Here is a 15,187-nt window from a genome sequence, read left to right as displayed (position 1 = left end):
GCTTGAATGGAGAGTTTGAAATTGCTGGTACTTGGCAAACGGTCGAATCCATAGTGCCGCGAGAGGCGCAGTCAGCAGAGCAGAGCGCTTCATTCAACTCCCTCTCGCACTGAATGCGGGCACGGAAAACGCGCCGTTTAGCGCGGCTGTTCACCCTGCGCCTTCTTACCAGCTGTGATCAGCGGCCCGAAATTACACTGCTGGCCTTGAATAAATTTACTGTTCGTTTTTTTTTAATTATATATGTAAAAGGGTCTCTTTGGGGAACGATGTTAGCTATCCCACCTTCAAGGGATACGAATTAGCAAGAACCAAGAGGGGGGAAGTAATTCTTTTTGAACTTTGAGTGGGAAACTGACAAACTTGGTGTTCACATGGTCAGCTGGGTCCGTGGATCTCGAGTGTTTACATTAACTCAGTGCACCACCTGAGTCCACTCGCTTCCCCGCCCCGCTACTTCCACCTCCTGCCGGTGCGTTAGTTTCGCCCGGCTGTTAGCGGACGGAGCGCCAGCAGTGTTTTACGGCGACCGCAAGTGAAGTCTCCGGTCTGAGGTTGAGCCGAGTGCTACCAGGGAATTCGCCTCGCGTCAGCGCCTTTATGAAGCGTTTGTGCATTATGTTTTCGCCCACCGAACTCACCCCAGAACTCCGCCACAAAGTTAGAGAATTTTCACCGCTAATGCAAAATAAACGGAATGGCACATGTTTGGTTCGGATGCTTCTGTTACAGAGACTAGAGAAAAAAATAAAAATTACAGGATGAACCGGAGTTTTACTACACATGGTTACGTTGTGTTAATTCAGGATTATTCACTTCAGTAATTCTAAATGGCTTCTTTCGCACACAGGTGTTCGTGTTTTCCCCACATCCTGTTTCCTGTCTGGGTCTAGCAGCTGGTGATCCGGCGGCACGTCCCCTGCCAGTTTTCCCCTTTTGTTTACAGACACCTGCGGGAGTCCTGTCGAAGCACTACCGTGTCCGTGGCAAGTACCGGCCAGGGGGTGAGGCGGATAATACAGATATGAGAGCCTGAGAGCCAGTCGTGCAGTCGCAACTGCCAGCACACGTGTGGCTACTGACAAAACTTAAAACAGTCAATGTGAACTCACCCCTTTATTGGATAAACTAAGTTAGACTAGATCCCTGAGTCTGTGAGATCTTTGAGAATCTGCTGAGGTCAGTCATACTGCCTGAGTCTATCCAGCCACTGCTAAATTTTTCACCACTGATTTATTTTTAATGAACCAACTTCTTTGGGTAAATTTGATTATTAAAAATAGATAACCTACAAGTTTAGGTGCTCTAATAAAGGCAAATGAAGACAACTGTCTCTGTATCTTATTTACTTCCTCTCAGAATTCAATGTACGTACATTTTTGAATTTTAATTTTGGGTGGTATGGACCATATACGACATAAGGCTATGCTTTAAGGGCCCATCAATGTGGGCTATTCCACTGAACGAGTATAGGGGATAGTACAGTAGAGGAAACACAGTGTAATGTCTGATATAGGTTTGTAATTATTGGCTGTGCTTTGGAGTTGGGAATCACCACATTGGGCATTAATGTACCTAATGTCAGTGGTGAGGTACATACATATAGACTGGCCTTCACCCCAAGGTCACAGGGTCCCTGGGGAGGGGAGTGAAAAAAGTACGACCTGCACCCACATGCTGAGTGAGCTAGGCCGTTAGGGAAGCCTGAAGGGAGGGGTCATGAGAACAGGGAGAAACCTCTGCTTGCCCCAGAGCACAGGCCGGACCGTTCCCAGAGGAGCCTCTGTCTCCCGGTGGGTTCCAATCCGGTTTGACTGCATTCTCCCTCCATTTCCCTGCAGAGAAACAACGAACGGCCATCCCACTCCGAGAGAAAGGCGCAGCTGTGCCTGTGTGACTGGTTAATAGAGATTATCTCATCAGGAGATAATGCACTGCATACCTCCATACTTTGTCATATTAATATTTTCAGTTAGGCAGAGCCTCAGTTAAGACAAAGCACTGCATAGTTCAACACTGTCTCACAGTAATGTATTGTAATCGGCCTTTTATCTGCCTAGGTCAAAGTATCGGCGCCACTTACTGACGTACAGCAGTGGTTGGAACCTACGTTGCGCAGGTATCTACTATACAGGTATCCAGGTAGCCTGCTGTTCTCCTTTCTAACAATCCATCAACTATGAAGTCCAACATGTTTTTGCTGATAGAACATTTTTTCAAAAAAAAATATCCAGTGAGATCATTTTTTGATATGAAAGCTTGTAATACTGATGAGTAATCTGTCTGAACTTTAAACATGGGACACAGTCATTACTATCGTGATCTAAAAATACCTCAAAATACTGCTATTGTGGAACAGGATGTCACCTTACATTTGGTAAGAGTCAGCTGAGCTATCATTTGTAAGACAATGGAGGTATTTCTGCATCAGTTTATGAATGGTAGAGTTGAAACATCCCTTGTCTTTGCAATGTTTTGTCACACATGATGTACCCAGTACCCTGCCTCAAACCTCCTTGAACCACACACTGGTCGTCAAGTCTGGAAAATAGCATCCCCACCAGGTAGGTGTGACACATTCATGGTAACCACATTAATCACCTAATGTAAGCTAGAGTCCTTCCCCAACACACACACAAAGCACAGCAGGCATAAACTACTCCTACGCAGACCAACATGCCTACACTATACACTTATGAAGTGGTATCTTTTGGATACACTCAAGGAGAATATGCACCAGTAGCCCACCTACTAACCTATCTCCTAAATACCCTACCCCAAACTAGAAGGTTTTACAAAACCCTTCCCAGGGGATGTTTTCCTCCCCCCAAAAAAACTAATGGGCCAAATATTAGTATTTCTTCCCTTAGTCCAATCTTTCTTTTTTTTTTAACTTGGGAACCTTTGGAACATACTTAAAAGCATCAAGCCTATGGTGCCATAGATTAGATAAAAGTTTGAACTATGTAATACCAAAATGAACAACCTCATGTTCCATCCCCACCTTCAACGATGCATTAGCCCTTGAGAAAATATTTTGTGATGCCAAAAGTATTAACGAAAGTACAGAGCTTAGCATAGAGCCTATCATCTTTAATGGCTAAGGGTATGACGACTAGCTTAAGTCTCTGAATCTGGTCAGCCATCCTTGGCATTCAGGAGGGTGTCCTGGACTGTCGCATGCGCTTTTTTCACTGCCACAGTAAATTCAGCTGTATGGACTTCAGACGGTCCCGTCTGGCCAAAACGGAGGTGACCCCCCCCATCGGCGGCACATGCCGGGCCACGGTAGGCAGTGGCGTGCTGAGCCGCGGCACATCTGAGAGGGCATTTGAGGGAGACGGAGGGAGGCAGAGGAAACGAGGGTGTTTTTTTTTGCCTTGTAATTACAGCCAGACGAGGGCACACCCAGAGGGGGGGGGGGGGGGGGGGAGTCTGCTCAGCCCCTTGAGCACAGCCTCACTATATGGGGGCATTTCGGTACACCGCCCAGCTGTTTACTCACAACGCCAGCCAATTGGTGGGGGGGGGGGGGGGGGGGGGGGACTGGCCTTTTGAGGACAACTGCTTGGAAGTGATGTCAACAGGGCAGAAACCAATAGAAACTGTTGACAAGTGGATGTATTATCTCAAAAGGCAATATTTTTTTGATAATTTCAATATACTGTGTACATTACTGTACACATACAGTAATGTAACTATAACTTGTAATTGGAGTTATTTTTTATCCCAGTTACTGCTTTTTTGAAAAACACAGCAGGTTATTATTTTAACATATATAGTGTGGCTATTTCCAGAAAATCATTAAAAACAGAAAGTAATTCATCAAAGAAAGTTTTTCCTAGTCTTTTGTGACATACCTAGTCCTGACAAACCGCAGAGCAATGAAGACCCAGACAGTTAGCAGCTGGACACTTTTTACTGCAATATTGGCAAAGACAATTCCAAGTGCTGGTGCTGAAAGGCCATGCAGTTGCTGAGTAAAATGTCTTCTCTAAGAGGTTACAGACAGAAATAATCAAACCAGGATCAATGGGATCTGCAGGAAAGTAAGGGAAATCACAGCCGACATTAGCACAAGTCATTAAACTGCAAAAACTACGGTACAGCAAACAAATTATATCAACGAAAACAGAGCTGCAGTGTCAAAACCCTCATATCTTCCAAGTGAGAAAGAAAATACTTATTCAGGAAAATCAAAGACAAAAAAATAAGCACTATATATTTTTATTCATAATTCATAACCATTTTTTGTTTCTGATGATGGAAAGCTGGTTAGTCGTCGGTCTGCTCATCAGTCTCTCCTCTGACCTCAGCCCTTGGGGTCCTTTCCCCTAAAGTGCTGCCTGTTGGAGTTGTCACCATGGAAACACGCTTCTCCAGTGGCAGGGAAGGAACACGCAATCTCCGAAGCTTGTCGGTTGGGGCGAATCCTGATCGCACGCGCACACGCACACGCACACGCACACGCACACAAGCACACGCACACTCTCTAAAGCACCCCTCCTCCTCCTCCCCCTCCTCCTCAATGCGCCCCTCCTTCCTTTCCCTATCTGCGTTTAACGCTGACCACCAGCGTTGGTTGCCCCCCCCACTTACGGCATATTCTCCTCCTCTTTCTCTCATTCACTCTCCCCAGGGTCAATAGCTCTAAAGAATGAGATGTAGCTAGAGATAGAGGAAAAACTACAGAACTAATTCTTGGGTATAAAAGAGCATTCTGACCCGCCCTCCTCTCTCACTCTCTCTATGGTGCATGCACCATTTTTTGTGGATCATCCAAGTCAAAACGGCCATTCCCTGGTTGTTGACAGTCGCTCCCGGTCGCAGTCGGTCAGTGGTTTTGTTTAGGCGGGTCTGGGTTTTTGTGTGCTGCTGGTGTTCTGACGCTGGCGTGGCCGCGTGGTCTGACGGGGAAGGGGAGGTCACACCCTTCGCCCCCCCTCCCTCTCTCCCCCCATCCCACCCTCCCCCTCCTCTGGTGTGAACAGCCGTTTTCCCCAATGGTGAGGCGGGGGGGTGGCATCTGCGCTCCTCTCTCAGTTGGCCGGTGGTGGACTCTCCCGGAGCTCCGCTCGATCTCCGCCCCCTTCAGCGTCTCCTGGAGGGGACAGCAGGGCTGTTACTGTAGGAAACCCCCTTCCTCCACCCCCACTTCCCCCCAACCCGCCCAGCACTACCCACTGTCTGCCTTTCGCTGCCTCCCTGCTTCCAGACCATTACCGCCCTCCGCCAAAAAAACAAATAAAGCTTTACAGTTTGGAAATTTCATTCAAGTGCGCGCTGCCCCATTTGAATTCTTTTTCAGCTTGGGCGTTACTCTGGGCATAAGCACCCTACGAGACTTCAAACGATGACTGGAGCCAGTGTTGCCTTTCTTTCATGTTCCAGAAGGCTCTGCCACAGCAGCCTTGGTTGTCCCTTATTTCAACAGGCTATTATGCAGTCTTTGTAACGCCCTCAAAACATTTACAAAACGCTAGTTATAAACACCTGTGATCACTCCGTACAGTGAATGATGACTAACACATATCTCCTACTTGTATAACAATCTGCTTTTGTAAAGGTAAGATGTTTTGGTTTTCAGTCAGATGGATTGTAACAGCAACCACTACAAACAACCTCTTTCTAAACAAGAAAGAAATGTCAAGATCTATGATCTATTCTGTCTTCAAGCAGGATACACAATTCATCCTCATACCTCATACATACAGTTCAGGTTTTTGACCCCTCATAAACAAATAACCTGAATTCCTTTTTAAGGTGTGTTGACTTGCATGGTAAAAATCACATGTAAATGCCACACGCTTACACATAGTATGCAAATTAAGCTCAAATGACAGATCACTGGAAGAAAAGAGGATTTGAGAATTCACCCCAGGGAATGTATTTGGCATTATGTACAATAGGTTCACAGATCAGTTAACACTTGGCACACAAGCCCACACAAAGTGTACTTTAAAAACAAAAATAAAAACAGAAACTCAAGTAGCCTTTATTTGACAACACGCAGAAAATAGTTCACATTTAAACATTCAAGCAGTGGCTTTCACTTGTGTGCACAGTATCTGCAAAATGAACAGAGCAATTTCAGAGGAAAGCCTCAAATCTCTGATCCCTCTCCATTAATTCTCACTGGTTTTATCTCTTATCCTACCTACACACTACCAAACCTACCAGACCTACTGCTCAATACACATCTGAGCAGATACATTTACTAGCATAGCTGCACCATTTCATATCATTAGCTCTGGCTTTAACGGGTTTTTCAGAGAGGACCTGGTAACGCATCTGGTGTGCTTGAGAATATCTTTAACAGCGTCTCTTTAACAATGTCTTTAATGTCTTTGAGCCACTGTCTGCGGGGGGATACACGGTCCCATGGGGCGCATCTCACCTTCCCCCGGTCTTGAAGATGAGGTCAGCGTTGGGCGCTCCTTTGGGGTGTTGGTACCGCGGCCGCCGCTCTCGGTTGGTGTTGGCGGGGGCAGGGCGCTGGGCCAGGGACTGCATCATCTCTGCAAGGTGACAAACCAGCTGTCAGTGTTTCTCTCAGCACCATAAACACAGGACTCAGAGACTCCCTCAGCGCCATAACACTCACGGACTTCTTCACCTCCGTAACATTCATTCAACTCTATAACCAAAACTCATCACTTTCAAAACACCAAGAGACTCCGTCACATCCACAAGACAGAAACAGACCTCATCACTGCCATAACCTAGAGTGAGACTCAATCACCTGAACAACATAGACTCTAGTACCTCCACTAACAGGCAATAGGATCAAAATCTCAACAACCAAGGCATACTAACAACTCTGAAGCTGATTCTCACCAGCAATGGCCAGAATGAAATCAAAACATGAATCGTTTCCTTTTTGGAAATCAAAAACCTGTTGCTATACTGTTTTATGGCAGTCTCTCCACTACTGTTTGTAGCTAAGACGCCAAGAGTTTAATGGAAGGTGGTGGGGGTGGTCAAAGTTCCCTACGCTGAAAGAGAGAGAGCAGTCTGCCTGCTCTCTGCTCCACCGGTTATGTTAGCACTGTGCCAGGTTACCTGCTGTGAGGTACAGCTGCAGTGTTAGCACTGTTAGCAGCGTGCTCTGTGGTGCAACGCTACTCCAGAGAGACATGTCCTCTCAGAGGTTAATCCCAGTGTGATTTCCAAGGGAGGTCACAGGAAATGCGAGAGGAGGATAATGCCTTCAGGACTGGGTTTCGGCTGTGGTGGATCTCTCTCTCTCCGTTTGGTCAGCTCTGAGTCCAGCCTGCACGGTTCAGTGCTCAGACTGCACAACATGGGGCCCCAGCTGGGCGTCATAAACACGGTTATATATAGAGACACTGAGCTGTTCTTTTGGCCTCAACGGCTCACTCAGTCCACCACACAGAGCCACTCTCTGTGTCTATAAATGACTACAAAGATACAGTGAAATACCATCACCAGCCTAACGAGGCGGAGTCAAATACAGTGAAATACCAACCCTTTCTTTAATGAGGCAAACTCAAATACAGTGAAATACCAACCCTGTCTTACTGAGGTAAACTCAAGTACAGTGAAATACCAACCCAGTCTTAATAAAGTACACTCAATTACAGTGAAATATCAACCCTGTCTTACTGAGGTAAACTCAGATACAGTGAAATACCAACCCTGTCTTAATAAAGTACACTCAAAAATACAGTGATATACAAACCCTGGCCTAACTGATTGGGAATTTAGTTGAGTTCCATGGATGATACAGCAGGTGGATAAGACATTGTTACACTACGAAAAACCATCATTTGTCAGAGAATGGGATGAGCAGATCCTGTTAGCAATCAGGATCCAGGAAATGTTTCAGTTCGCTTTTAGTTTAAAGCGACTTGCTGTGCGGAACAGCACACTCCATGCTGGCAGAGAGCACTGACAATTCCAGTCAACCTATTTCATCGGTTTGACCACAAACCCAACTCTGTCATTGCTTTATGCTAAACAACACTGTAATTCAAATGAGCCCCTATTTTGTGTGTGAGGGTGTAACTGTATGCGCGCGTGTGTGTGTGTGTGTGAGGCTGCGTGTATATGTGACAGACTGGGGGTAATTTGTGTGTGTGTGTGTGTGCATGCAAGAGTGAGTGTGGGCATAAATGTGTGTGTGTAATTGTGTGTGGGCGTGTATGTGAGAAAAAGAATGTGTTCTTTGTATATCTGTTCTATTTGTGTACAACTGCTTTTGCAACTGGTCAACGCAAATGAAGCTGTTTGAATTGTGTGTGTGTGTGTGTGTGTGTGTGTGTGTGTGTGTGTGTGTGTGTGTGTGCCTGTGCGTATGTGTGGGACATGTGTACACTTTCATGTGTTTATATATATATATATATATATATATGTGTGTGTATGAGTGTGTATACCCGCATGTCCCTCACCCTGGTAGTCCTCCTGCTCCTGCCTCTCATTGATATCCAGGGTCAGCTTCTTCATGCGCAGCCGCTCCTCCTGCTCCGCCTGCTGCTGGTTGAAGTGATTGGCGGCCAGGTGAGAGGACAGTGGCACGTTCAGGATCTTAAACTGCGGGGGGAGGGGACACAGAAACACAGTTACACCAAACAGACAGAACTGCCATCGCACAAGCCCTGGAAATATGCATCATCTTGGACAGTCACCGGGACTAATCTGTGAGAGGGTTTAACGGTTCTCGTCTGTGTGTAGCCTGATGTAGCTGTGGCAGACACTGCATTTGCCAACGTTATTTTCTATGCTGTTTGATTCCCCCCCCCAGGTCCTCAAAGGTCAGAGCTAGCCAGAATCCACACAAGTGTTCTGACTGCACAAGGTTTGAAACAAACATACATGCTAAATGTTTCCAGGAAGGCCTCAGAGAAAAGTGAGGGCATTCACATTCTGAGCAGTTCCACAGCAGAGCACTGTGTGTGTGTCAGAGTACTACACACAGAGGGCATTAGATCAGACAGTGCGAGAGAGAGAGGCGAAGGAGGGAGAGAGAGAGAGGAGTGTTTCAGCCTATTCTCAGATACACTAGCCCCCTTTCTTCTCCCTGTTGACGCTACTGTAAGGGTCTGTGTTTCTGCTGGATGCACATGGCAGAAAAACGGAACTTCTATTTCTAATTGTAAACGTCATACAATAAAAGGACGAGAGGTCCCCAAGTCAGAGTCAGAAGGATACTGAAAGAATTTCATGAGCTGCCAAAAAAGTGTTCTTTGTCTTTTTTTTTTTGAAGTTCAAACATCAGCTCAGGGAGGTTGTCTCTGTGGCCAGATGGCTGTAAGAGCATAGCGTAGCGTGTGTGTGTGTCCACACCCTTTATAGAAACACTAAGCACGCCCAGCAGAACAAGAGCATGTCTCAGACTCCAGACCACACATTCCAGCGCGTGCACACGCGCGCAGACACACACACACGCACTGAGTCAATATTATCACACATGCTGTTCCGATCCACACACAGAGCTGGTACTATATGGAAAGGCTCACCATACAGCAGAGCCACTGACACACAGGCACAAACATGAAGCTTCAGAGTAATGAAGGGAGTGGGACCACCAGTCAGACTCAGATGCAGTTTTTCAATACCTGCACCACACCACTTCTACAAAAAAAAAAAACCCTCTAGATTTCTCTTAACTGGACAGACCGAGGGACAGAGCGCCTGTACAGAGTGGGAGTTTTCAGATTCATCCCGGCTAGAGCTCAGACGCAGAACATACACCCCAGCCAGTCTGTGCTGTGCTAACAGCCTTAGCAACTTTCACTGGATATAGCAGCATATGAAGACACCTTGAGGACAATCAAGCACACTAAGCAATATTTTAGTTGTAGAAAAAATAAGCTATTTTGTCATGTGGGTGGAGTCCCTGTTCCTGTAGCTGTAGAGCTGGGCTCTCTCCGTGCCTGTAGCTCTAGAGAGCTGGGCTCTCTCTGTGCCTGTAGCTGTAGAGAGCTGGGCTCTCTCTGTTCCTGTAGCTGTAGAGAGCTGGGCTCTCTCTGTGCCTGTAGCTGAAGAGAGCTGGGCTCTCTCTGTGCCTGTAGCTGTAGAGAGCTGGGCTCTCTCTCTGCCTGTAGCTGTAGAGAGCTGGGCTCTCTCTCTGCCTGTAGCTGTAGAGAGCTGGGCTCTCTCTGTGCCTGTAGCTGTAGAGAGCTGGGCTCTCTCTCTGCCTGTAGCTGTAGAGAGCTGGGCTCTCTCTGTGCCTGTAGCTGAAGAGAGCTGGGCTCTCTCTGTGCCTGTAGCTGTACAGAGCTGGGCTCTCTCTCTGCCTGTAGCTGTAGAGAGCTGGGCTCTCTCTCTGCCTGTAGCTGTACAGAGCTGGGCTCTCTCTGTGCCTGTAGCTGTAGAGAGCTGGGCTCTCTCTCTGCCTGTAGCTGTACAGAGCTGGGCTCTCTCTGTGCCTGTAGCTGTAGAGAGCTGGGCTCTCTCTCTGCCTGTAGCTGTAGAGAGCTGGGCTCTCTCCGTGTCTGTAGCTCTAGGGAGCAGGATTCTCTCAGTACCTGCTGCTTGTTGCCCTTCCTGGTGAGCATGACGAACTGCATGGTGTCAGTGATGTCAGTGTCACCCTCGGTGCTGCAGGCCGGGGGCGGGCCCTTCTTCAGCTGGCTCTTCAGCTGCAGCGGGATCGCCACGTCCAGCTGGTGCACCTTCACTGACTCACCACTACGCTGCTGCAAAGAGACCACAGCGACACTCATTACAACACTGTAACACTCCTCAGTGTAACCGTGTGCTGTAACACTCATAACAGCGAGTCTTTTACCCTGGTTACCATTTAGCTGCTATGTAACAATACATCATTATATACCTGTCTCTAAAGTAACTATGATATTCCTACACTGGAATGAAGGTGAACAATGCAAAGCTTTGTGCAGACGTTTTACCTGAAGATTCTCCAGCATCATCTTGTCCAGAGCCTGAATGAAGTCCTCATCCTCCGCACAAGCCACATGCTTCAGTCCCCCTCCCTTTATGGTCACCTCCTGCAGAAATGGGGAACAGACGGTTTGATTTTGACCACCCCCTTTCACGGTCACCTCCTAAAGAAGCAGGGAACAGACTGTCTGATTCTGACCACTACCTCCTGCAGAAGAAGTGAACAGACCGTTTATGGTCACCTCCTGTATAAGCAGGGAAAAGTCTGGCTGAGGCTAACCCGTGGAGTGCAGGGATCGGTGCGCTGCCATGCGGAACGCGGCTCGAACAAACTCACATTGTTCTCCTCGTCTGTCTCGTTCTCTTTGTTGGAGTCCGTCAGGTAGTCAGTGTTCTCCTCCTCCTCTTCCTCTCGCTCCTCTTCCTCGTTCTCGGACCCCTCCTGGAACGCAGGCAGAGTGCGCCGTTTAAGTCTGAGGCCCTTTCCACTGTGGAACCCTGCTCATGGTCCGTCTGCATCATGCTGTGGTCTCAGTGGCCAAGTACCAGCGTACCTGATCCTTATGATGTCATAAGTCAAATGAAATCAAAATGCAACAAAATGCAGTTTATTGCATTGTTCTTTTATTATTTACAGGAGATATGGGTGAGAAAACCAATTTCTCATTCCTCATCACAACAAGCCTTTAATCACAACACCAAGAAAAAATGGTTTCTTTGCTTCATTTTATTATTTGGGCCAATAACAACAAGTGAGTTTTTCTTTTTTTCCTGACTCAGACGGTAGTTTCTGTAACGCTCACTTTCGGTCACACCAAATATCAAGCTGGAGGTGAACCGAGGGCAACATACCTGGAGACAATGTAAATATGAAAAAACCCTTCCAACCGTCCAATCAGACACACAACTGAATCTAGGCTTGTGTGAGCAAGGCTGTGCTGTGGATGTGTGTGTATGCGCGCGTGTGTGTTTTTTTTAATTCTCTGTCCAAACACTCCATTGTTCCGTGGGTGTTCATTAAAGTCCCTTAAATCAAGCGCTGAAATGTTGACTGACGTTGCTGGCAGAGTGTCACCTGACTGTAGGCCAACATAAATCCCTGATGGCAGGTGGCACAAACACCGAAAGATGAGTTTATGGCCGACACGTTCCCGGGTGATGGCCATGTCTCCCCTGCTTCACCTTAAACATGGAGCTGCTGGTTGGCTTCCCCGCAGCCCTCCATATGGGGGGCAGTGGTTCGCGTTACCCTAACTTCTCAGAAATGTTTAATTAACGTTTTAAGTGTAGAGCATGCCCCAAAAAATCTGGCACCGTGCTTCAGGAAAAAAATGTATTCACACAAATGCATCGGAATGTTAAGATATGTAGCAATTCTTTAAGCCACTTTAAAGTAAATGTGGATAGGTGGATTAACTGAACAGGTTCCTGTGATATACTTTGCTGATTGTACTGCTAAGCTTATTGCCACGTGTAGAGAAATGAGATGCAGAAACTGTGAAAACTGGACCTCAATCTGCCTTCTTCGTTAACCTCATCAGTGTTGTTACAATGGCCACTCCAGGTGAGCAACAAATGGATAAAAGACCAGTATAAACAAGCTAAGTGAGTCATTTATGAACCACAGCAACAGTGATAACAGTCCAACAAACTGACCGTGACTGACATTTCCCCCACCCCTCGCCCCCTGTCACCTCCTCCTCGGGGTCGTTCATCTCGCTCTCGTTCCCAGATTGCTCCTCAGTCTCGGCCCCGCCCTCCTCATCTTCGTCATCGTCCTCTTCGTCCAGGGCCTCCCCCTCACCCACGGCACTGGAGCACTTGCCGTCCTTCTCCATGGCCAGGCCTGGCAGAGGGGTCAGAGGTCAGAGGTCTACTGTCAACAAATTAAGGTTAACGGAAGTACCCAACCAAGTGGCCTCCTGGGTTGGGGTAAGATGGTTAGATATTACTACAAGAGAATGTCCATTTCCTGCTTTGCCACTTAACTACACCCATTCATAAAAACTGAAAAAAAACCACACACTTTGGGCATGAGCTCAGCTCTTTAGCTGCATTACAAGGTTGTGAAAAAAAAAACGTAGAGAATAATACGATTATCCCCACACTCATCTAAAGCCGCGATTACAGCAAACCATTTGAAGTATGTCCAATGCAGTGCAAGTGACTTAATCCACCAAAAAAAAACGTTTTACAAACAGAATCGTGGTTGTGTGAAATCTCAGCATTGGACTAGAGAGGAAGACAAGCGTGCTTCGTTTCATGGTGATTTTTATGAAGAATCTTAATTTTTTCTGGAAAGCTTACAAAGCCCATGAAAAGGAGGCTTAAGATTGAAAAATCGGATTTTTCAGCGATAAAGGCCTAGACGGTTTGTGTTCAGAAGAAGAATCAGTCAAACACTGGAGCACTATAAAACCAATCCCCCCCCAATCAGGAAAAACACAGCATTTGAAATTCTACATTAAATTCTTTGTGGGTTCGAGTGAAGTCTGCTGACCCGCAGGCCTAACGGCAGTACAAAGCCGCTCTGTTCTGGTGGGGCCGCCGTCTCATTCATAAATCAGCCTCACACCGGCACACGTCGGACGCATACTTCCTGAGTCACTATGTGGGGGGGCGGAGTCACCCGACGCATTCTCCTCTCGCATTCCAGGGTGACACCTTGAGGAATGCATTGTTCCCTGTGTGATGTGACTCAGAGTGTGTTACGCACTGTTAGCCACGAGCGGAATGCAGCTCTCTCTCCCTCACCTGCTGCTCCGCATTGCAATGAAGTTAGCCACAGACCCACAGAAACCTGGAATTCATCTGTTAAAAAAATGTACCCCCTAGCCTAATCCTAAACCTTAAGATTTGCATAATGGCAAACAGTGAGAAACACACATCATCCAACAGTTTTGCATAATATGAAAGAATGAATCTTCAGTTATGCAAAATGTAAACTGTTGCCTGTCAAGCTAGATTTTGAGTAATGTATAGATGACTAAGCACTTAGCATTTTTACATTTGTTACATTACATTAAATTATTATACATTATTATTAAATTATTGTCATTTAGAAAACGCTCTTATTCAGAGCGCCTTACATAGTTAATTTTTGCATGTTATCCATTTATACAGCTGGATATCTTACTGACATAATTGTGGGTTAAGCACCTTGCCCAAGGTTACAATGGTATATGTCATGCCATACTGCAGCCCCATTCAGAAGAATTACGTACACAATCACAGCATACAAGTGTTTGCACAGCATACAAACGTTGTCCTAGATATTTCCTCACTGTATACAAACGCACGTGACGCCAATGTCACGGTGAGCAGATGACACAGCCAACATCATGAAGATTTACTGCCTCTTGAGTGCTCTGTGCTGAAAAAATGGCACAAAATGTAATTAATTCAGCTCAAAACCAGCTGGATCGTGGGTCTACTGTCAGTCTTCCTGAGTGACATCACCACCCTCCACAGCAACTGGTAGCAGTCCCAGAATGCACTGGGTTTGAGCGTGCCTGCTGGTATGTGCATGTCAGCAGGGCTTGATGGCGTGTTTTTGGACGGGTGCAGGATCTACACAGACCTGTCAGACAGCACTACCCTGCAGACAGGAATGTTGCTCCTCAAGGCTGACGGAGAGGAAATGCTGGAGAACCTGATGGGCGGCATCACCTTGACCTGGTTCTGCTTCCCTTAAACACTCCCTCCCTGAGCTCGCTTCACCTCAAGGCCTGATCTGCTGTGCTCAGTGAAAAGCTGGCTTTTTCCATATCAGTATTGACTAATGCTGACTGAGAGCATGTTCCTCTGTCAATGGAAGGTAGGTTGCAGTGGACTGTGAGGGGATGTGCATCTGTGTGTGTCTCAGTGCATAGCATGTCTGTGTGTGTGTGTGTGTCTCTCTGCATAGTGTCTGTGTGTATCTCTCCACATAGCGTGTCTGTGTGTGCGTCTCAGTGCATAGCGTGTCTGTGTGTGCGTCTCAGTGCATAGCATGTCTGTGTGTGTCTCTCCGCATAGCGTGTCTGTGTGTGTGTCTCAGTGCATAGCGTGTCTGTGTGTGCGTCTCTCTGCATAGCGTGTCTGTGTGTGTGTCTCAGTGCATAGCATGTCTGTGTGTGTCTCTCCGCATAGCGTGTCTGTGTGTGTCTCTCCGCATAGCGTGTCTGTGTGTGTGTCTCAGTGCATAGCGTGTCTGTGTGTGTGTCTCAGTGCATAGCGCGTCTGTGTGTGTGTCTCTCTCCGGATAGCGTGTCTGTGTGTGCGTCTCTCCGCATAGCGTGTCTGTGTGTGCGTCTCAGTGCATAGCATGTCTGTGTGTGCG

General features: G+C 46.9%; 1 protein-coding gene across 1 annotated transcript in view; it reads right to left on the bottom strand.

Annotated features, from left to right (window-relative positions):
* Window positions 1-4,963: 4,963 nt before the first annotated feature.
* LOC118770540 (regulator of nonsense transcripts 2-like) overlaps window positions 4,964-15,187 on the bottom strand; it is a 29,889-nt gene continuing 19,665 nt past the window's right edge. The window contains exons 16-22 of the mRNA XM_036518279.1: window positions 12,561-12,712; window positions 11,204-11,308; window positions 10,875-10,973; window positions 10,491-10,661; window positions 8,412-8,553; window positions 6,398-6,518; window positions 4,964-5,101 (exon numbers count right to left, since the gene is read on the bottom strand). Of these exons, the coding sequence (XP_036374172.1) occupies window positions 5,092-5,101; window positions 6,398-6,518; window positions 8,412-8,553; window positions 10,491-10,661; window positions 10,875-10,973; window positions 11,204-11,308; window positions 12,561-12,712 (800 nt within the window). The 3' untranslated portion in view covers window positions 4,964-5,091. The remainder of the gene's footprint in view (window positions 5,102-6,397; window positions 6,519-8,411; window positions 8,554-10,490; window positions 10,662-10,874; window positions 10,974-11,203; window positions 11,309-12,560; window positions 12,713-15,187) is intronic.

The sequence above is a fragment of the Megalops cyprinoides genome, chromosome 23 (assembly GCF_013368585.1).
Source record: "Megalops cyprinoides isolate fMegCyp1 chromosome 23, fMegCyp1.pri, whole genome shotgun sequence".
Lineage (NCBI taxonomy): Eukaryota > Metazoa > Chordata > Actinopteri > Elopiformes > Megalopidae > Megalops > Megalops cyprinoides.
The sequence above is the reverse complement of the archived record's forward strand: the minus strand, read 5'-3'. Positions and strand labels throughout refer to the sequence as shown.